The sequence below is a fragment of the Chiloscyllium punctatum genome, chromosome 3 (assembly GCF_047496795.1).
Source record: "Chiloscyllium punctatum isolate Juve2018m chromosome 3, sChiPun1.3, whole genome shotgun sequence".
Taxonomy (NCBI): domain Eukaryota; kingdom Metazoa; phylum Chordata; class Chondrichthyes; order Orectolobiformes; family Hemiscylliidae; genus Chiloscyllium; species Chiloscyllium punctatum.
Genome location: NC_092741.1, coordinates 74,670,463 through 74,694,529, shown reverse-complemented (window position 1 = coordinate 74,694,529; position 24,067 = coordinate 74,670,463). Strand labels below are relative to the sequence as shown.

General features: G+C 39.1%; 1 protein-coding gene across 3 annotated transcripts in view; it reads right to left on the bottom strand.

The window, feature by feature from the left end:
• Positions 1-24,067, bottom strand: part of bach2b (BTB and CNC homology 1, basic leucine zipper transcription factor 2b) — a 275,648-nt gene that overhangs the window by 67,188 nt on the left and 184,393 nt on the right. For 2 of the 3 annotated variants that reach the window (XM_072555130.1, XM_072555137.1), the window contains exon 2: positions 10,046-10,300. In XM_072555130.1, coding sequence (XP_072411231.1) covers positions 10,046-10,288 — 243 coding nt within the window. In that variant the 5' untranslated portion in view covers positions 10,289-10,300. Of the gene's footprint in view, positions 1-10,045; positions 10,301-24,067 lie in introns of those variants that run through there. The other variant, XM_072555141.1, reaches the window with a different exon arrangement.

The window sequence follows — 24,067 nt, the reverse complement described above, 5'->3', positions numbered from 1 at the left end:
ATGGTTCAGATGGATATGGGCCATATGCTGGCAAATAGGACTAGATCAAATTGGTATGTCTAGTTGGTGTGGATGAGTTGGAGCGAAGGCTCTGTTTCTGTGCTGTAAGACTCTGTGACTATTTTAAACAGCACCTTTGCTTAGTTTAGATCCTGGTGATCTTGCTCCCCCTTATTACAGTTGGAGGTTTAAAGGACAGAAGGAGGCCCTTAGGGTTAGAGTAAATAGGTGCTTAATGACCAGCACAGACATGATGGGCCTAAGCTTTCTTGCACTTGGCCCATTTGCCTGTGTGCTATGGCCCTTCAAATGATCATCCCAATGCATCTTATGTGTTGTGATGGCTCCCACCTCGACCACACTTTCAGACAGTGAGTTCCAGATACTCACCATCTTCTGGGTGAAAAACTATTCCATTGAAATCCCTCTAAATCTCCTGTGCTTTATCTTATCCATACCTGCTGCTCCTCTACTAAAGGAGAAAGGTTTCTTCCTTCTATTCTAGCAATGTCCCTCATAATCTTGCACACCTCAATCAGTCCCCTCAGCCTTATCTGCTCTATGGAAAATAACACCAGTCTATTTAATCTCTCTTTAGAACTGAAACATTCCAGCTTCAACAACATCCTCATGAATTATTTTTGTATCCTCTTTAGTGCATTTGCATCCTTCCTTTAATCTGGCATCTGGAACTGCACTTTAACTGTGGTCTTGTACAGTTCCATCATAACTTCCCTGCTCTTTCATTTCACTGCCTCGACTAATAAAGCTAAGCATCTTATATAGGATGTCAGAGTCGAAAAAGGTGGTGCTGGAAAAGCACAGCAGGTCAAGCAGCATCTGAGAAGCAGGAGAGTCAATGTTTCGGGCATAAGCCCTTCATTAGGAATGTAGAGGGGGAAGGGGGATGAGAGACAAATATGGGGTGGGAGTGGGGCTGGGAGGAAGGTAGGTGGGAAGGCGATAGGTGGGGGGATGTTGTCATAGTTCGGTGGGGAGGCTGAAGTGAAGAGGTGGCAAAGATGATGGACAGGTAGGACAGGTCAAGAGGGTGGTGCCAAGTTAGAGTATCTCATATGCCTCGTAACTTGCAATTGAAAAGTCATGCCAGAAAAGCATGCAAGTAAATTCACTTGCATTCCCCCGTGCTTTTATCCCTAAAGTTTCCCTAAGTGACTTACCTACCAATTCAAAAGAAAATAAAAAAGTCTTGCAAAGCTGGTAATCTAATGAAAAATCAAAATATATTGGATGTGATTGCTGGAAGTCACTCAGTTCAGTGCGAGAACATACTATAGTTCCTCAGGGTCATGTCAGTGTATGGAGTCATCTATTTAAAAGAGGTATAAGGAAAATGTTTTTTTTTTACCAAATCTGCAAAATTGTTTATTGGAGAGGGCTCACAAGGTTGGATCATTAAAACTGAGACAGAGTTTTAATCAAAGGAATGGGAATCGAGTGTCATGGGCTCAAATCAAAGCAAAATAGTGAAGATGCTGGAAATCTGAAATAAAAACAAAGGTTTTAGAAACTTAGCATGTCTGACCGTATCTTTGGAGAGAGAAAAAGAAACAGTTCTGAGGTAGAGTCATTATAGGCTCTGAATGTTAACTCTGTTTCATTCTCTCTAGAGATGCAACCAGACCTGCTACGTTTCTCCAGTACTTTCTCTTTTATTTCAAGGGCTATGGGGATTGGGCGTGAATGAAAATTTGAGGAGTATCAGATCAGCTATGATTTTATTGAGTGACAGGTCTACTTCTGCTCTTATGTCTTCTGGTGTACTAGGCACAATCATCTTCAGTTAATTCAACAATGGCTCTCTCTCAAACTTGAGGACTGAAGTGGAGAAGCTCTGATGAAATTGAAATATTCACAATTTTTCAGATGCTGAAGGAGTTTGTGACGAGGTGCATGAAGACCTGGACAACATGCAGACTTAGGTTAATAAATATCAAGTAACATTTCATGCCCCATCAGTGCCAGGCAATGATCATCTCCAATAAGAGAGAATGTAGTCATCTCCATTTCACATCACTGAATCATGGGTGAACACCCAATATCAACATCCTTGGGTCACAGCTGGTGAGAAACAGAACTAGTCCAGCCATAACTGCTCTGGCTACAAAAGCAAGTCAGAAGAGAAATTTTGCATAAGTAACTCATCTCCTGACTCCTAAAGCTTAAATACTATCTACAAGACACAATTCAGGAATGTAATGGAATATTCCCCACTTTTATGGAGATGTATAGCTAAAATGACACTCAAGCAGCTTGACAACATCAATACTAAGCAATCCAACTTGACTGGCACCCCATTCACCACCTTATACATTTACTCCCTCTATTAACGATATACAGTGGCAGTATTGTATACCATTTACTAGATACATTGCAACAGCAAGCCTCCTACCACAGCACCTTCAAAACTCACAACTTCTATAATCTAGAGGAACGAGGGCAGTAGAAGCATGTGAGCATCACATGCAAATTCTCCAAACCATCCATCATTCTGAGTAGGAGTACTCATTCACTATCACTGTGCCAAGACCCTGCAGCTACTTCCAACAACTCTTTGGATGTACCGACACTGTCATGATCCAGGAAGGCAAGCTCACCACTACCTTCTCACAGGAAATTAGGGAGAGGTAATAACTCATGGTTTTCAAGTGATTTGAATATTCCAAGAATGAATTAAAAATAGACTAGCTCCATCAGAATCTGAAGAAAGGATATACCTGAAATTTTCGCCTGTTTTTAACTGATGTTTTTAGCTAGTTACACGTTTTCAGCTTTTTTCGTTTCAATTTAATTGTTTCACTTGTTATAAGTACAATTTGTAGGTGCAAAAGCAGTTTAAATAGAACAGTTGGATAGTGGTATGGCAGCCCCATCTATACACAGAACCTTACCTTCTTGCATTTCTCCCTTTCAAACATTACATTCAACTCAGCCACATTATGATCACTATTAGATAAGCATTATTGGCTGCTAACTAAATCTTGTACATTATTCATTGCTATGGCCTGGCCTATGTTGGTTCAAGGACATATTCCTGCAGAAACATATCTTGAACATTCAAGAAATCCATTCCCTTTCTAATGAGAACTAGTCTATTTAGCTCAATTTGTATGCAAGTTAAAATCTCCCATTAAACCTACTATGTATTTGCTAATTGCCTATCTCATCTTTGCATTTAAACAAGCTATCAATTCACAGCTGCAACTGAAAACAGGGATACATTTCTAAGTCAGGATGGTGCACAGCTTCAAGGGAACTTGTAGATGGTGGCTTTAGTTTCCCTTGATCTTTTAGTTGGTAAAGATACTGCCATAGGTCCTTGATAAAGGGTCAAGATAGTATTACTGAGAAAATACAATTGCTGCCACTATTTAGAGGGTGACAAACAAAAGAGAGAACAGTGATCCTAAAGCTCTGGTTAGATAACACCTGATTAAAGTTCTCTGAGCAGATCGCGGCATCTTAAAGGAGATTATATTGTCATTGAAAAAGGATTTACCAGAATGATACCTGGACTCCTGGACTAAATAAAGAGAAAATATTGCTCAAATTGAAATAATTTTCCTTGGAATTTGAAAGTTAAGAGGTAATTTGATTTAATTTTTTAAGGTATTAAGGAGAAAGGAAAGGATAGATTAAAACGATTTCTGCTTGTGATACTGGTAGAACTGTCAATATAAAATGTGAGTCAGATCAAACTTGAAGTACAAACTAAAAATACAGGTATTAGGGATATAGTACAAAGATGGGCATACCTAGAAATACACATATATCTATACATACGTACCTGAACGTATGTTATTACATTGTAGATCAGGCACAATCTCTCTGAATAGTGCAACAGGTTTCAGGGGCTAAATGCAGTTTATAGTCTAACCTTGCTTGTATGTTCATTCATAAAGGGAAATTGGAATCTGGATTTGTGTGCTCTCAACTACTTTGATTCTCGAAATGTAGAATTTAAAACAAAGCAAAAACACTTCAAGCATCCCTTTGCTGATGAAGGTAAACTTCAACTCCAATTACGTTTCACTTTCAGGAATTCTTAAGATGTGCACAGATGACCCCTTTAACCTGAAAATGGCATGCAGCAACATTTGCCAATGGATTATGAAACAGGCATATTTGCTCTTCTTCTAAATGTTCTACGTGTGAATGATTTTCCCAACAAAGAACTGTTACAAATACAATGTGTTCGATTGACCTCCTGAGCCACAAATATAAAAGATGTTTGAGCATAGTACTGGGCAGACGTCTGTTGCAAACTGTCCTTCGCTGCATAATACAATAAGGTGGCTGAGACTTATAGCTCATAAAAAGAACAACTATAATAAAAGGCATTTGATTTATACAGATGGTGGAGCTTTTCTGAAAGAAGTCTGGATTTCAGAATCATAGCAAATGGGTACTAGCTACTTTTGTGAAGGATGTTACTAGGTAACTAAGTCAGTGAATCCTTTCAGAACATTAGCCCAATCTGGTATGTCAGAGAGCAGGACCCTTGGAATGTTAATAGAAAATTGCTAGCACTGTGCTGAGTTTATGACTTAGGAGTACAAGCATTATGGTTGTTTTTGGTTTAGGAGAATCAAGAGTTGACTTTAGCTCAGGGAACCCAGAAATTAGAAGATTTTGAACAGTTCAGAACAGCACAACACAATTTCGGTCCTGAAAAGGATTTAAGAATAGTCGAGGGAATAAATTACTTTAGCAGAAAGTCAGTTTGTGCAGTTTCCAGATCTAGGATGTTTGGTTAAAAACTTGCAGACTATTAAAAGACTGAGAATGTCTAAGCTTCAGTTTTCACAGTAGTCATCTAAGGTAACCTCAGAATTCACAGGAAAGAACTGTGAAGATTCAATTAGCCAAAATTCAGAGAGAGGAGTAAGCTTTCTGGATTTGTGTGTCTGCAGAATTGTGGTGCTTGGAAGTAGGTTGAAATGTTGTTGTGCTGAATGTTTTGATAGTTTTATAATTTTTTTTATATTTACACTGCTTGGATTTTATTTTTTTTTCTTTGTGAGGATTCTGGGTGATCCAAGATGGAGGATGGGAAAAATTTCTGGCTGTAACAGCTGTTCCTTGTTTGAGGTATTTTTGGTACTGGAGGTGATTTACTCAAATTCCAGGAGTAGCAATTACTGTTTTATATGCTGTTGCATTGTTTTGGAACTTTGGGGAAAATAAAGTCAAAACAACAGTAGTTTTAAAAGGGAGAAGAACAGATAAAGGAAGCACATGGTTAGGTCATTGCAGGAGAGAGAGAGAGAGAGAGAGAGAGAGAGAGAAAGAAAGAAAGAAAGAAAGAAAGAAAAAGAAACATAGACAGAGAAAGAGACGGAGAGAGAGAAAAAAAAAGAAAAAGAGAAAGAAAGAACCTGCACAGTTACTGCCTTTGCAGTTTGAATTCATGTATCAGACATCGGAGTGCATCTGGGAAATTAACAAACAGTGAAATTCACAACTGATCTTGGAGGAACTGTTGGGCAAAGTTCACAGCACAGAATTAGATAAGTTAATTGTTGTTTTAAGCGTGGCCTACAAAGAATCTGCAGTAGTGAGTAGAGTGGGTTCTTTCTTGATCATATGTTTTTGGAGTTATGTCTCTTGATTAAACTTAAAATATAAGCCATAACTATTAATTTAATCTGGGGCAGTGTTTGTAGAGGAATAAGATGGTATTAATTTCTGGGTCTGTAGATTGTGAAGGAGCAAAAATGCCCTTTAATAGAGTGATATGAACTTCTTGTCAGATGTGGGAGTTTGAGGGTTACTGTGGATTATATCTGCCATAAATGCTGTTGGCTGCAAATCTTATCAGATCGAATGGATCGGTTGGAGAGACAGAAGCAATGAGGAATTTGAAACAGCAACAGTATGTGATGGATGGCAGTTATAGGAAGGGAGGGAAGTCTCAGATATAGTCACATAGATGGGTTAACTCCAGGAAAGGTAAGAGAGGTAGGCAGCGAGTGCAGGTATATCTTTTGTGGATATACCCACTTCAAACAGGTATGCTGTTTTGGAAAATATAGGGGGTGGTGGATTCTCAGGAGAATGTAGCACAAACAGCCAAGTTTCTGGTATTGAGACGGGCTCTAATGAAATGAGGGGTATGTTGGGTTCCAATAGATCAATTGTGTTAGGGGACTCTCCAGTCAGAGGTACAGACCGACGTTTCTGTGGCCAGCAGCGAAAAAGCAGAATGGTGTGTTGCTTCCCTGGTACCAGGATCAAGGATGTCTCAGACAGGGTGCAGAATGTTCTCACAGGGGAGAGGAGCCAGCAAGAGGTCATTGTCCACATTGGAATTAACGACATAGGAAGGGAAAACGTTGACATTCTGAGGGGGGGGGGGGGGGGGGGGGGGTTAAAGGGCGTTAGGCAGAAATTTAAAAAGGAGGTCCTCGAGAGTAGTAATATGTGGATTACTCCTAGTGCTACGAGCTAGTGAGGCCAGGAATAGGAGGATAGAGCAGATGAATGCATGGCTGAGGAGTAGGTGTACGGGAGAAGGATTCACATTTTTGGATCATTGGAATCTCTCTTGGGGTAGAAGGGACCCGTACAAGAAGGACGAATTGCACCTAAATTGGAAGGGGACTAATATACTAGCAGGGAAATGTGCTAGACCTGCTCGGGAGGATTTAAACTAGTAAGGTGTGGGGGGCTGGTGGGTGGGAGGTGGGACCCAGGAAGGTAGTGAGGAAAGAGATCAATCTAAAACTGGTACAGTTGAGAACAGAAGCGAGTCAAACAGTCAGGGCAGGCAGGGATAAGGTAGGACTAATAAATTAAACTGCATTTATTTCAATGCAAAAGGGCCTAACAGGGAAGGCAGATGAACTCAGAGCATGGTTAGGAACATGGGACTGGGATATCATAGCAATTACGCAAACATGGCTCAGGGATGGGCAGGACTGGCAGCTTAATGTTCCAGGATATAAATGCTACAGGAAGGATAGAAAGGGTGGCATTTTTGATAAGGGATAGCATTACAGCTGTGCTGAGGGAGGATATTCCCAGAAATACATCCAGGGAAGTTATTTGGGTGGAACTGAGAAATAAGAAAGGGATGATAACCTTATTGGGATTGTATTATAGACCCCCTAATAGTCAGAGGGAAATTGAGAAACAAACTTGCAAGGAGATCTCAGTTATCTGTAAGAATAATAGGGTGGTTATAGTCGGGGATTTTAACTTTCCAAACATAGACTGGGACTTCCATTGTGTTAAGGGTTTAGATGGAGAGGAATTTGTTAATTGTGTGCAAGAAAATTTTCTGATTCAGTATGTGGATGTATCTACCAGCGAAGGTGCAAAACTTGAACTCTTGGAAAATAAGGCAGGGCAGGCAACTGAGGTGTTAGTGGGAGAGCACTTTGAGGACAGCGACCAGATCTAAAAGTTGAATTTCTAAATTGGAGAAAGGCAAATTTTAACGGTATTAGGCAAGAACTTTCAAAAGCTGATTGGGGGCAGATGTTCGCAGGCAAAGGGACGGCTGGAAAATGGAAAGCCTTCAGAAATGAGATAACGAGAATCCAGAGAAAGTATATTCCTGTCAGGGTGAAAGGGAAGGCTGGTAGGTATAGGAAATGCTGGATGACTAAAGAATTGAGGGTTTGGTTAAGAAAAAGAAGGAAGCATATGTAAGGTATAGACAGGATAAATCGAGTAAATCCTTAGAAGAGTATAAAGGAAGTAGGAGTATACTTAAGAGTGAAATCAGGAGGGCATAAAGGGGACATGAGATAGCTTTGGCAAATAGAATTGAGGAGAATCCAAAGAGTTTTTACAAATACATTAAGGCCAAAGGGTAACTAGGCAGAGAATAGGGCCCCTCAAAGATTAGCAAGGCGACCTTTGTGTGGAGCTGCAGAAAATGGGGGAGATACTAAATGAGTATTTTGCATCAGTATTCACTGTAGAAGAGGATATGGAAAATATAGACTGTAGGGAAATAGATGGTGACATCTTGCAAAATGTCCAGATTACAGAGGAGGAAGTGCTGGATGTCTTGAAACGGGTAAAAGGTGGATAAATCCCCAGGACCTGATCAGGTATACCCAAGAACTCTGTGGGAAGCTAGAGAAGTGATTGCTGGGACTCTTGCTGAGATATTTATATCATCGATAGTCACAGGTGAGATGCCAGAAGAATGGAGGTTGGCTAACGTAGTGCCACTGTTTAAGAAAGGTGGTAAGGACAAGCCAGGGAGCCTGACCTCGGTGGTGGGCAAGTTGTTGGAGGGAATCCGGAGGGACAGGATATACAGGTATTTGGAAAGGCCAAGACTAATTAGGGCTAATTAACATGGCTTTGTGCGTGGGAAATCATGTCTCACAAACTTGATTGAGTTTTTTGAGGAGGTAACAGAGGATTGATGAGGGCAGTTCGGTGGAAGTGATCTATATGGACTTCAGTAAGGCTTTTGATAAGGGTCCCCATGGGAGACTGATTAGCAAGGACAGATCTCACAGAATACAGGGAGAACTAGCCATTTAGATACAGAACTGGCTCAAAGGTAGAAGACAGAGGGTGGTGGTGGAGGGTTAGTTTTCAGACTGGAGGCCTGTGACTGGTGGACCGCCATAAGGATCGGTGCTGGGTCCTCTACTTTTTGTCATTTACATAAATAATTTGGATGCGAGCATAAGAGGTACAGTTAGTTAGTTTACAGATGACACCAAAATTGGAGGTGTAGTGGACAGCGAAGAGGGTTACCTCAAATTACAACAGGATCTTGACCAGATGGGCCAATGGGCTGAGAATTGGCAGATGGAGTTTAATTCAGATAAATGCGAGATGCTGCATTTTGGGAAAGCAAATTTTAGCAGGACTTATACACTTAATGGTAAGGTCCTAGGGAGTGTTGCTGAACAAAGAGACCTTGGAGTGCAGGTTCATAGCTCCTTGAAAGTGGAGTCGCAGGTAGATAGGATAGTGAAGAAGGCGTTTGGTATGCTTTCCTTTATTGGTCAGAGTATTGAGTAGAGGAGTTGGGAGATCATGTTGCAACTGTACAGGACATTGGTTCGGTCACTGTTGGAATATTGCTTGTAATTCTGGTCTCCTTCCTATCGGAAAGATGTTGTGAAACTTGAAAGGGTTCAGAAAAGATATACAAGGATGTTGCCAGGGTTGGATGATTTGAGCTGTAGGGAGAGGCTGAACAGGCTGGGGCTGTTTTCCCTGGAGCATCGGAGACTGAGGGGTGACCTTATAGAGGTTTACAAGATTATGAGGGGCATGGATAGGATAAATAGACCAAGTCTTTTCCCTGGGGTGGGGGAGTCCAGAACTAGAGGGCATAGGTTTAGGGTGAGAGAGGAAAGGTATAAAAGAGACCTATGGGGCAACTTTTTCACACAGAGGGTGGTACGTGTATGGAATGAGCTGCCAGAGGAAGTGGTGGAGGCTGGTACAATTTCAACATTTAAGAGGCATTTGGATGGGTATATGAATAGGAACGGTTTGGAGAGATATGGGCCGGGTGCTGGCAGGTGGGCCTAGATTGGGTTGGGATATCTGGTCAGTCTGTTTCCACGTTGTACATCTCTATGACTCTACCACTTTGTAAAAAACATCTGTCGTTAAAGAAGACTGCAGCTTCTGTGTCTCTGTTTTAGTATATGCCTATCACATTCACTTAAAAAAGCACACAAGTCATCACACCAGATTTCATTCTGGGATCTGAACTGTCCATTACAATAGCTAGTACCGATAACTGAGATCATAAGGGTTTGTAGTTATAAACCAGTATCCCATCCATCAACTGTGGCAAACACTGTTGCTATCCTGTGCTATAGTGGGAATTCACACTATTATATTCTTTTAGTCCGAGTTGCAAGTTAAAAGACAACAAAAATGACTTGTTAACATAAACTTCGCTTTTACTATTTTAAGCATCAAGGAAAGAATAACATAATACTGTATGGATTATTCTGATGCCACATTTCCTGTGGTAACTAGGATCTGATTAAACAATGCCCTGTGTTTAAAGTAAGTTACTGTGACATACCTCCTCAGGCAGGGTAATAACCAGTTCATGTTCTGTTTGTCCGATCAAAGTCTGTAAGAAGTATTCACTGCACGCTGCCAGGACAGCCCTGTGGGCACGGAATTCCTTCCTCTCCACCAGAACAGTCACATCGCAGAGGATATCCTGCTTACGCTGGTCGTTGAGGCACAGGAGGATATTTGTACAATGCACTGTTGACTCATATACATACATGGGTGAGTCAGGCTTCTCATCCACAGACATTCCGTTCTGACCCTAAAATAAGAAATGACGGAGACACTGGGTTAATATTACAGTGCACTGACATGGTCGAAAACATGCATTTTTTTTTACAAAATATGTAATAGGCAACAGCTGTTCAGGGTTTCATCACTCATTTTTATTCTGGATATTTTTGGCTTCCACATTTCAAAATCGTGCTTGTAGTTGGGCCTAATATCCCAGGGAGAAGTGTTTTTACTTGCCCAAATTTGTTGCATTTCCAGGAACAGACAGAGAAGCCTTCCAAATTTATATTTTCTGGAAATCTTACTTGTCACTATATGGTAGCATAAGGAAAACTAGACCTGACTAGCTCCTGGTGCAGTTTATATAAAATGTTACCACCTGCTCTGCTAAACTGTGGTAGAACTAATATTCTTTAATTCTGGTTCTTTTCACATTACGAACCTGTTCTGACCATCTCTCTTAAAAGGTAACAAACATGAAGTGATCAATATTGTCAAATAATTGACTGACCCAAGATGACTCCTTATTATATACTTGTGGTAATACTATATATACTTGTGGAGGCACAGTGGTTAGCACTGCTGCCTCACAACCAAGATTAGAGTGGTGCTGGAAAAACATAGCAGGTCAGGCAGCATCCGGCCTGCCTCACAGCACCAGGGATCTAGTTTCGATTCCTGCCTCAGACAACTGTCTGTGTGAAGTTTGCACATTCTCCCCGTGTCTGCGTGAGTTTCCTCTGGGGCTCCGGCTTCCTCCCATAATCCAAGAATGTGGAGGTTAGGTGAATTGGCCATGCTAAATTGCCTGTAGTGTTTGGTGTATTAGTCAGGGGTAAACGTAGGGGAATGGGTCTGGGTGGGTTACTCTTCGGAGGGTCAGTGTGGATTTGTTGGGCTAAAGGGCCTGTTTCCAAACTGTGGAGAATATATAAAAAATTTTTTTCTTCAGGGCTGTCAACCAAATGTATATATAAAAATAATATAGATATTTCTATTAGGATTGAATGATTTTGTCCCTCTCTCTGACATGGGCACAGTTGAAAGTGAAGTTTTAACAGATGTATCAAATGAAGCAGCAATATGTTGGATGGCATTCAGATTTTATAATGGAATCCATGCCAGAAGAAGGTATGCATCTGAAACTTTGGTTCTGTCTGCTCAACATTTCTTTCATTGAAACTAACAGAGAAAATCAGATTCAATGGGTACCAGGATTTATGATGCTGGACAAGGATCCTTATTGGATACTTGAGGTGTGGCTGCGGCCACAAACACATTGATGTTTTAGTGCTTTGTGGATTGACATTGTCCTGACAAGTCATTACAGGAAGTCCACAAGTTATGAACGCCTGCTTATGAATGTCCCGTACTTACGAACTGACCACCGGCTTCTAATTTTAAAAAAAATTTTTAAAGTCTGAATTATGTACAATGTAACAAGCGTGCGGACTAATTAGCCCATACCTGTTCCACTTACACTCAAATTTGGTGTATGAACAGTGGAAAATACAGAACTCGTTCGTAACCTGGGGACTTCCTGTAATTCCACAAAAGACCAGAGCCATCTATCTCCGTTAGGTCACAATTGCAAATATTTCACTTGCTTGAAAAGCTTTAAAATTCAAAACACCAATAAAAAACAAAAAAAACATTTACAATCAAATATTAGAGATGAATACTCAACGACAAAATGACTAATTGTTATTTACAAAAATATACATCAACTTCTACCATGACTAAATCTGAGCTTAAAAGATAATCATTTCTGTTGCTTTATGCTAAGTTATGATTGTAGTTAGTTGTAGTTATCTGACAGAAAAAAAATTAACTTGCCACAGCTGTAAATAACTACAGTATTTGAGAAGAGAAGCATGCAAATAATGAAGCAATCATTTATCACTTTCATAGGATCCTCACAACATTTATATCAAAAAAGTGAGTTTGCATTTAAGCTAACCCCTGTCAGAGGTGTGGCCCTCTGTGGGAATTGGAAGACTACTAGTCTGTATTCTGCTTCAATCAACATGTGTACCATACTCTTGCACAGGATAACGAACTGAAATGTTTTCTTGACAAGTATAATAAATCACGTAAAGGCAAATTCTAACTTCAAATGAGTAACATGCATAATAACTCCCCACCCCAACCACAAATTACATATGTGAACAGAATGTTTGAAAAAAAACCAAAATGTAGTTTAACAAACATATCAAGAACCGGTTGTGTAGAGAAGTGTACAGCTTTCACAATAATACTGCATGATACAAGTTTCCATTTTAAGCGTTGAGTTTTATTAGCAAGCTGTTAGTAGTTCAGCACAGTTAAAATTAAGAATGTTATCGTTCGATTTATTCTAAGGTGCATGTGAAAAACTATCCTCATGCTAATTTTCAAAATAATACCAATACTTTTTGAAAGATCTCTTATATGCTTCATTAAGACCTAATTAAGTCTTGAACTTGTTGAAGGTTCCCACAACTGTAGGAACAAAAGACAATTGATCAAAAATTTCAGAACATGTTTGTAAAAATGTACTGAATTTTTTTCATTCTGCTACTACTGAAGCACAAGATATTTAGAAGCTCAAACTTGCACACTGCTACTTCTTTTATCTTTCCAATTTTTTTCAAAAAAAAACAGTGGATGATGAGAGAAAATCACAAAAAGTTTGAAAAGCCAGAAATTACTTTGATCTACTGAAGTGATGTATTACAAATTATAAAAAGCCATTGTGTAAATAAACCCAACATTACAAGGGAGAAAACTCTCAAGGTTTTAGACAGCATCTATTGATGGGTGTTTAAATACAACACTATGGACAACCTGCTTTTATATAGAACCTTTAAGGCAAAAAGCAGTTTCAAGATATTGTTTGACTGTAAGATAAATGGATGCTAAATATTTTTCTTGTTTCTGCATAGAGTACATTAGCACTTTGAACAGGCTCATAGAAACTGCCATCAGCTGCATGTATAATGCTTGTGCACATATAAGGTGGAACCAAAGTCTTGACAAAAAAAGGTGAGATGAGCATCCCAATATTCATGTTCAAGAAAAGTAGCTAAGCCAAGTTCATCAAGATGGAAGCTGGACAGGAATGATGGCAATATGATGACAGTGTTATGCTCAAGAGAAAGATGTGCAGGCATTGACATGACATATGTGAAATTCTGAAGTTTGTGTTGTCAAGATGCGACATCCAGAAGAGGAAGGGATCAAGGACAGATACTTGGATAGTGTATGATGATTACTTTGAGGACATGATATTGGACAATAAGTAGGGCTGTTTCAGTAATAGGCCAAGGACAGAAACTTGGTTGCACCTGTATGAACATGAGGATGTAGGAAGTTTGGAAAGAAATTGGAGATGGCGCATTAGTTCATACAAACAGTGGGTCAAAGGCTAGATGATGGAAGGTACAACAACAGTGTTTTTGAATTGGAAGGTGACAAACCTATGAGAGTTAGCTATTTAAAAACATAATCAGAAAGCAATGTTGAATGGTTAGTAGTTATCAGGAATTTATTCAAATGAACAGGAAATGGATCACGAGGACAAAACTAGCTCATTAGTGAGCATAACAGAGGTAGGAGAGAAATTAGAGATTAAGGATTTGGTACTACAATCTCAAAATCATGTTCGCAGATTATTCCTGTTGCTTGTTTTTCTTTTTCCTTATATGTGCACAAGCATTATACATGCAGCTGATGGCAGTTTCTATGAGCCTGTTCAAAGTGCTAATGTACTCTATGCAGAAACAAGAAAAATATTTAAATATTAATCCTGCAGTTTTGGTAAGGAATATTTACAGTTAACTAACGGAGAAAATCTATGTCCAATTTGTATTACAAAGTGCCCAAATAAATAAGTAAATTAATTCTAATCTAACAGTACTCAATTAAAGTATGGTGCAGTAAAGTAGCTACAAAGTTAGCAGACTGATAGCTATGCAGGCAGTATTGAACTGCATTTCCTGACTGTGCAATTTATAGGGAAGGAACAGAAAGATTGTAACCTATTATAGATGCATAGTTTGGGTTCCATCATACCCACTCAGCTCCTGACCTCATTACAACCTTGGGTCCAAAACAGCTGAACTCCAAAGTGAGCTGAGAAAGCCTGCCCTTTGTGTCAAGCACTGAGGAGACAGGAAGTGATTACTTGCTACAGAATTCCTAGCCTCTGACCCGCTCCTTCAGCTGTAATATTTATAGGTGTTTCCAGTCAACTGGTTCAGAAATGTTATTATACACTTCTGGAGCAAGTCTATCCCCAAAGATGTTGACATCCTTCCCAAGGTGAACGGACCCAAAACTGACAGTTACATGAAAAAAAAATACTGTTCTATCCACTTGGATAGTATTCTAACATAATTTATTTCACAATTCCAATATAATTTGGGTGAATATAATTTTGTCTGATATTCCTTTTATAATCTCACCTTTGTAACTTTTAAACACTTTGAACACTTTACCAAAATGAATAACTTTCTTGCCTCAAATTCTGTTAATTCCTCTCATAATCTTGAAGCAGGTATATTTTATTCTAATTAAGTTAAGACTTGCAGCAAGATTGCAAGTAATAACCTGATAAATCTGAAGTATTAATCTCATTCTGTTGTATTTTCAAAGAATTTATTCCATAGGACCTGTTTTAATGTCCAATATCCAATAATTACACAGATTGATACTTAGAATGTGACTACAGTTGCAAAGTTATTGATTAAATAACATGCAATTACATAATCATAATTATCAGATGCATATTAGACTCATTCTATATGTAGTCTTCAGTGTCATGTAATTAAGGCTGTTGTGAAAGGTGTATATTATAGTTTGAGATTTAGATTTCAAAATAGAGGCAAATAGATATTCTTTAGTTCTATGAAGGATGAAAGAAAAAGTCAATTTGGAACGATGACTTGAATACGTCAGTTCTAAGAAAGTATGTGACTGCAGAAGTGTCTTATGATGTTAATAGATAAATGATTATACAGTTGTCTTTATGACAGGCAGAGTAAACACATTAAAGTAATTGGTCAAATAACACCTTATTGTCAAGAGCAGTCATCCTTGCTTCCCTTTGAGTTTAACTCTGTTGTCCATTTTTGGTCCAAGGCTGTAATAAGGTCAGGAGTTAAGTGGCTAGGTGGAACCCAAATTAAGTGTCAGTGAGCAGGTTGTGGCTGAGCAAGTCATAGCCCTGTCAATGATACCTTTGCTGATGATTGAGAGTAGACTACTGGTGTGTAATACATCAGACTGAAATTATTCTACTTTTTGTAGAATGGACATACCTGAGCAAATTTCCACACTTCTGAGTAGATGATAGTGTTGCAACAGTACCAGTTTGGTTAGGGGCACAATTAGTTCAAGTGCATGAATTTACTCTTGCTGGAATAATGTCTGGACTTAGCCTTTGTCGAATCTTGTGCCTTCAGCCATTTCATGATATATGTACATACAAATATACCAACTTGGAGCAGGACTGTGCTACTGAGCCCCTAAGCTTGCTCCACCATTCAACAGGTTCATGGCTGATCTGATGACAGGCTCAAATCCATATTCTTGCCTACCCCTGATAACCTTTCACCTGCTTACTTAACAAAAATATATTCAACTCTGTCATAAACAAATTCAAGGACTCTGCTTCTAGTGCGTTTTCAGGAAGAGAGTTCCAAAAACTGTCAACAGCAAGAAAAAAAAATCACCAGTCGCAGTTTTAAATGTGCAACCCCCTGATTTTTTAAACAGTAACCTTTAGTTCTAGATTCTCAATTAAGAGGGGAACAATTTGCCCATACAACAGAATGAGATTAATACTTTAGATTTATCCTTCCAAGACCCCTCAGGATCTTAGATGTTTCAATCAAATCACTTCTTACTCTTCTAAATTTCAGTGGATACAAAGCTGGCCTGTCCAACTTTTACTCACTTGTCCATTCCAGGTACTAATCCAGCAAACTTCCTCTGAACCATTTTCAATGCATTTACATCTTTCTTTTAAGTAAGGTGACCAATAATGTGCACAAAATTCCAGGTGTGGTCTCACCAGTGCACTGTAAAAGTGAAGCATAACCACAAGATTTTTGCATTCAACTACACTTGTGATAAAGGATGAATGCTATTAGCTTTCCTAATTTCTTGCTGTACTTGCATACTAACCTCTTGTCATTCATACATACGAGTTTTACAATCTCTCACTATTTAAATAATTTCCTGTTTTTTATTCTTCCTGTCAAATGGACAATTTCATATTTTCTCACTTTGCGTTCCATTTGTTACATCGTTGACCATTCACATTACCTATCCATATCCATTTGTAGTTTCCTTAACTTCGGTTGACAATTTGTATTCCAACCTAGGAGCAAATTACTGCTGATGTTGGATCCTCCGTGATCTCCAGCGTTTGTTGTTTTCAATGCAATCCTACCTATCTTTCTGTCATCAGCATGTTTGGCAAATTTCTCTTCTGTTCCTTCATCCAAGTTATTTACACAAATTGTAAGTTCTTGAGATCCTCGTGCCAATCTCTGTGGTACACCACTTGTTATGTGTTGCCAATCCGAAAAAAAGACCCTTCTATGCCTATTGTCTGCTTCCTGTTAACCAACCAATCTTCTATCCATGCCAATACACTGTCCCCTACACTCGCTGACTGCAAGCAGTGTGTCAAGGTAAGAAGTGTGATGCAAAATTTTCAAGAAGCAATGGCACTTTATTTCAGCGTTAAGGATGTGCCTGTGCTTCTGACCTCTTCGGACCTGCGATGTCTATTACTGACAGCAGTATCTGCTGACACCAGGTGCCGTTATTGACTGTGCATGTGCACAAGCTTCCAGAACTGTTCATGCTTAGAGTTCTGAGAAAAAGTTATGATTTGGAGATGCCAGTGTTGGACTGGGGTGTACAAAGTTAAAAATCACACAACACCAGGTTACAGTCCAACAGGTTTAAGTGGAAGCACTAGATTTCGGAGCGACGCTCCTTCATCAGGTGATAGTCTATCATCTGATGAAGGAGCATCGCTCCAAAAGCTAGTGTGCTTCCAATTAAACCTGTTGGACTATAACCTGGTGTTGTGTGATTTTTAACTGAGAAAAAGTTAGTGTGATGTGGAATTGTTTGACTCATTGAAGTCTATTTTGATACTAAAAATGTTGGGAAACACCGATATACACTATGAGCTTTTATTTTTCACAACTACTTTGAAGTGATACCTTATCTTACACCTTCAGGATGGCATGTGGAGTGAACAGAGTTGGCTGAAGGCTGGCATGTGTACTGCTAGGAACCTCAGGAAGAAGTTTAGATGGATCATCTACAAAGTACTTCTGACTGGTGATGCTTGCAAATGGTTCACTTTTGCACCCATGTGCTGGGCATCCCTATCATTGTGGGTTGTGGAACCTCCTCATCCAGTGAGTTGTTTAATTATCCATCAACATTCACAAATGGTCTTGGCAGGACTGCAGAGCATAGATCTGACCCGTTGGTAGTGGGACCATTTTACTATTCCATCATGCTACTTATCCTGCTTGGCATGCAAGTTATTTCTGCATTGGAGCATTACAAGGTAATGTAATAGTCTGAAATGGCCTAGTAAGCCCCACTCAAGGGGCATTTAGGATTGGTATTAAATGCTGACTCAGCCAAAAAATCCAAATCCAAATCAATAAAAAAAAGCTGTACATGTTATGAGACTAATCTACTTCACAACAATTTTGTTTTCTATACTTCCCTGTTTTCAACAAAGATCTCCACCTCCAAAAAATGTTGCAAACAAGAGTATCATAAGTTAAAGTATGCTCTCAAAAGAGATTTACAAGGTGGGTAATGTGAAATAACCTGCAAAAACGTTATGTCCCAATCTGTCAGTCTGAATTAAGACACCCATAAAATCTCAGGCTGTACATTTATTAAGTCAAAAGGACAATTGCCTGTTAGACCAAAAAGGAAAGTTCTGAACTCATGTTCATAGTATTTATAATCATTATTTGCCCCGATATTGCAATTATATGAATACTATTTCCAGAGAGCACTGTCTCAGTAATATTGGACTTGGAATGAAATATCAATTACAATCCACGGAGATACTGTTTTTCACTGTAAATGCAGTTTGTGCAATGAATCCATTCAAAGGACACTTTTGTTTCGGTTTCTTTTAAAAAAGAATCTTGAATTACAGTCAGTTAAGAAACAACACAAGAAACTGCTGTGAAATTTATATTGTATTTAGCCAGAATTATTATGCAAAAAGTGAACAGACTGACAACAGTACAATATTGAAGTTGAGGCCAAAATACTCTAATGCAGGTCAATAAATAGGACTGCCTTTAAAAGCATGAGTTTCAAACTATGTGCCTTGCATGCAGGTTAATCTAGTAAAGCTATGTTTATTGCTCTTCCTGGCTGAGCTGAGAAGGTAGAGGCAAACCTCCTCCACATAGTGCTCATAAAATTCAAGTTCTGGGACGACTATCTTGGAATAATCAGGAAAATAAATGGTCTCTATACTAAACAATGCAACCATCTATCTATACATCAATCACTGTTTTCCCCCATGACAAACATCCAATGTTGACATCATTCACCTCTTCTGAGTCAGCATTAGCTCAGTGGTAGTACAATTACCTCTGAATAAAAAGAGTGCAGGTTCAATCTCTCCTCCAGAGATTTATGCACATAATCAGGACAGTTCTATGGGAATATTTCACTGTCTTTTAGATGAGGCATTGCCTGCTTACTGTGAGTGGGCATAAAATATCCTGTGGTACCACAAAGTTGATCACAGGATTTCACTCAGTATCTTAGCCAACAGTTATCCCCTGACCAACATTATCAAATTAGATTATCTGATTATTTATCGCTTTGTTGTGGGGAAATTGGCTGCAATTACGAAACCAGTTACTTGGGCTGTGAACCACTGTGGGGTATGAGAAGCATTATGCAATCTCAACTTCTTTCTTGCATTTTAAGAAAACATATTAAATGCTAAATGTGCAGCATAATTCCAGCTGATGATGGGTATAGTAACATTGTGGCTATGTTATTGGACTAGAAATCTAAAGTCTGGACTAATGAGATGGAAGATTAAATTCACTTTGATAAGTTGCAAGTTGAATTCCATTTATTAAATGAAGCAAGAATAAAAGAAACCTAATATCAGTTTTGGTGACCAAGGAACTGTTGGAACATTATAAAAGCACCTGGATTCACTAATATCTTTAGAAAAACAAATCTGCTGCCTTGTTCTGCTCCAGCCTATTACTCCAGACAAGCTGTTAAGGGTTACCATTAACTAGAAATGAACTGGACTAGCCATGTAAATACTGAGCTATAACAGCTCACCTGAGGCGGAGACTTCAGAAGTGAATAACTCACTTCTCAACTTCCAAAAACTTGTCCATTCACACAAGGTACAAATCATAAGTGTGATACGGAAGTCCCCATTATTCTGGATGAGTGAACACTCTTGAAGCTGGACACAATTCAACACAAAGCTGCTCATCAACTGGCACTCTGTCCACTACTTTAAACATCCATTCCCTCTATCACTGATACACAATGGCAACAACGAGTATCTTGAAGATGTACGCAAGCAATTTACCAAAGCTCCTGTGACACCACCTTTTAAACTTGTGTTATCTATTGCTTAGAATGGCAAGAGCAGCATACACATGGGAAACCACCGCCTGTAAATTCATTTAGAAGTCACACATCATCCTGACTTAAAAATATATTGTTGTTTCTTCAATTCACTGGATCAAAATCCTGGAACTCCCTTGCTAATAGTAATCTATGCATATCTACATCACGTTGACTGTGGTAGTTCTGGAACATAAAAAGTAGGAGCAAGAGTAGACAATATGTGGCCTCTTGATTTTGCCCACCATTTGATAGGATCATGACTAATCCGATTGTGGCTTCAATTCTATTTTCACATCAACTCTTCATATCTTTTGACTCCCTTGTCAATCAAGTATTATTCTAACTCAGTCTTACAAAGCATTAAATGACCTGCCTCTATTGCTCTGAGGGGAAGAAGTCTAGATGATCAACCCTCAAAGAAAAAGCTTCTTATCTCAATCTTAAATGGAGGGAACCTTAGTTATAATTACTTATAGATATTTACTGTTTCATTTTATGAGAAAAAAAACTGTGAAAATGTCTGTAACCAGTTATTTAGATCAATGTTGGAACAGTTTTGTTGATCTGTTAGCATAATCTTCTTGCTTCACATTCAGATTCTAAAAATTTCAGCATGTTTCTCTCTTAGACTGGTCCTTCACATTTTAAATCATGGGTTGGTTGCTGTCATCCATACAGTCCACATGGCTCTGCGTAGATTGTCTCACTCTGCTTCCCAGAACTTGGCTTGTTTGGCAGTCTGAGTCCGCAAATCCTCCATGATTGTGGCATCTGTTGAAAACTGACGCTAGTTCAGATATATCCCATAAAGAAAATGCCCTTTTAACCTGCGAAGTCCACTTAGGATCTTATATGTTTCAACAAGATCATCATTCAATCTTCCAAACTTCAATGGATACAAGCCCAGTCGATTCAACTTTTCCTCATAAGGCAACCCATTCAATGCAGAAATCAGTTGACTGAACCTGCTTTGATCCACTTCTCATGCAACGAGATCCTGACTTAAATAAGGTGACCAAAAGTGTACACAATGCGTTAGCAGTGGTCTAACTAAGGTACTGTACAGCTGCAACAATACTTCCCTACTTACTTTTCTGTCCCCAAGCTTGTAAAACCTTTCCAGAATTTCAGAAATTTGGAAAATTAAAACCAAACAACTATCCTGCAGCCACTTCTTTCAAGACCCTAAAATGAAGTCAGTGTGGTTCTTGGGGCTTTTCAGCCATTAGTTTGCATAATTTCTCAATGCCCTCCTCCTGGCAATTATATTTGATTTATGTTCCTCCCTCTGTTTCAAGTCTTGATTTACACATATTTCTGGGATGTTATTCAAGAAGGCAGGGAAGCAGAAAGCAGGAGGGTACAGGTCAGTTAGCTTGATATCTGTTAGTTTTGTTAGTATCAATCATTATGGAGGTTATAACTTGACACTTTGAAAAACTCAAGGTGATCAAGAAAAATTAGCATAGATTGGAATTATTTGAAGGAGTAATATGACAAAATGTTGATGTACCACACTTGGATTTTCAGAATACATTTGATAAATTTCCACAAAAATGAATACTGCAAATTAGGATCGCATGGCAATTGGAATATTAGCACGGATAGAAGATTCGTTAGCTAGCTGAAAACAGAAAGTATGCATAAATGAGTCTGTTACAAATTGGCAGCATGTGAAAGTTGGGTCCCTTAGATGTCTTTGCTCGCACCTCAACATTTAACAATTTATATTCATGACTAAAGTGAGGGGACCAAAGGCATGATGGCAATATTTGCAGATTCCAAGTTCGGAAAGTAGGTTGTGAAGGTGACATATGGAGGATGCAGACATATAGATAAGTTGAGTGAATGGGAAAAAAATGGGCAGATAGGTGTAGAACTTGAGAACACGTTGTCAATTTGGCAGGAAAAATGCAACAGGAGAGTGCTATTTAAAGGGACAATGCAGAATATGGAGGTGAAATGATAATTAGGTACTCTACTAAGTGAGTCACAAAAGGACAGTATGCAGGTTAAACATGCAATCAAGAAGATTAATAAGATTCTAGCATTTATTATGAGAGGAGATAAAAGAATGTTGTACTTCCAATATTCAGGGCATTGGTGAGACCGTATCTCTCTCGGTGTGTTTAGTGTTAGTTTCTTTATTTAAGGAAGGGTGTAAATGCACCGGATGCAGTTCAGAGAGGGATTACTTCCATCTCAACATGAACTGTCCCCCAAGTATTGATGGAGGTGGGGTGAGTTCCTTATTCATTGATTAAGTTAAGGGCCTTAATAGGAACAAAGATAACAAGCTACCTGCTGCCATTGCTGTGGGCCCAAAAAACTCCAGGCATGTAAATGACAGGAAGGTCACCTGGGGGTTTTACCAATCTTCAAACTCATTGGTAGGGAGTGTAAAATCCAGCTCATTGTTTCAGGTCATTGACTATTCATCAGAATGTTTTCTATTTTTAGTTCATTCGTAAGTTAGTCAGAAAATATGTCTTCATTTCAAGAACTATGGAAATCCAGAGCTTAGCCCTTGCAAACCAGCAACCCCATAAAACTAACATACATTTATGACAATGTGTTAAGATTATCAAGGTTTTTGAATCAAATGCAGCTTGATGAAGAATTTATTATTTGTGAGCTGAGGGAAACTTGCACGCTGACTGGAGAACCAGTGAGAGCTGTACCTTAACACTGCTGGAGAAGGTCTGGGCCTTGCCCAGGATTGAGGGGCTCCAAGGACAGAAATCCTGGCCCTTGACATTTGCTGGTCAATCAGAGACCAGCAGCTCTCCATTGTTGCTCGTGCCACTGGGAGTGCTGTCAGAGGCTTTGGAAGAAGGGGTGAGTGTTTGCAAAAAGACAAAGTGTGTAGCTTCCAATAATACATCTCTAATACATTCCTAATGCCTGTGACCAGGCACTGAGTCATTCTGAATGAATCCCTCATACCAAATTGGAACGGTTTTGTTTTTTGGAATACCATCTAGCAATTAACCCCATGTATTGCTGATTGTATACTCAAGGAGGTTCTTAAGTGAACATTAATTGTCTTTTAAGCATTTTTATTAGGTCAAAGGCCTTCTTGCACCAGTCTTAATGGGACAGAGATGCTAAGGTTCAAAGTCCACACCCTACATTCTCCCACCTCATTAAATGTACACCCTACAAACTCGTCCATAGGGAGGGGCATTAAGTTTTACCTAATGTTTGTGATCATTAGCTGCTCCAGCTGGTTTTGCCCCAGAGTAATTTTTCTGATTTTGCATGTGTGCTACCGACAAAGCATTGATCAACAAGATTTGAGGGTATTTGTGCGAGCATCTGGAACTCCCTCTCTAAAGGGTAGCAGATACACAAGCAATCAATACATTTGAAAAGTATTTAGATGAGCATTTGAAACACCATAGCATACAAGCCTACAGGCCAAGTGCTGGAAAATGAGATTAGAACAGTTAGAATGTTTGATGATGGGTGGGGACACAATGGGCCAAAGAGCTTTTTCTGGGCTGTAAAGATTCAGACTTTATAACAAAGTTCAAATGGTAAGCTTTGGAAATTTTCCCTCTCAGGTCACACTTTGAGTCACAGAGTCATAGAAATGTACAGCATGGAAACAGGCCCTTCGGTCCAACTCATCCATGCTGACCAGTTATCGCAACCCAATCTAGTCCTACCTGCCAGCACCTGGCCCATATCCCTTCAAACCCTTTCTATTCATATACCCATCCAGATGCCTTTTAAATGTTGCAATTGTATCAACCTTCACCGCTTCCTCTGGCAGCTCATTCCATACACATACCACTCTCTGCGTGAAAACTTTGCCCCTTAGGTCTCTTTTAATATATTTCCCCTCTCACCCTAAACCTATGCCCGCTAGTTCTGAACTCCCTCACCCCAGGGAAAAGACTTTGTCTATTTAACCTATCCACGCCCCTCATGATTTTATAAACCCCTGTAAGGTAACCCCTCATTGCTTTTTTGTTGAATCTATTGAAATACAACAGATCATTCCCCATCAAAAGGCAGAAAATACAAATATTCATTGCACTACTGGACACTGACTGCACAGTTCTTTCTGCATGGTTATTTAAAATCACTCTTGAAATCTGATGGCCTCCATCATATAAATGTCTTCATAAATCAG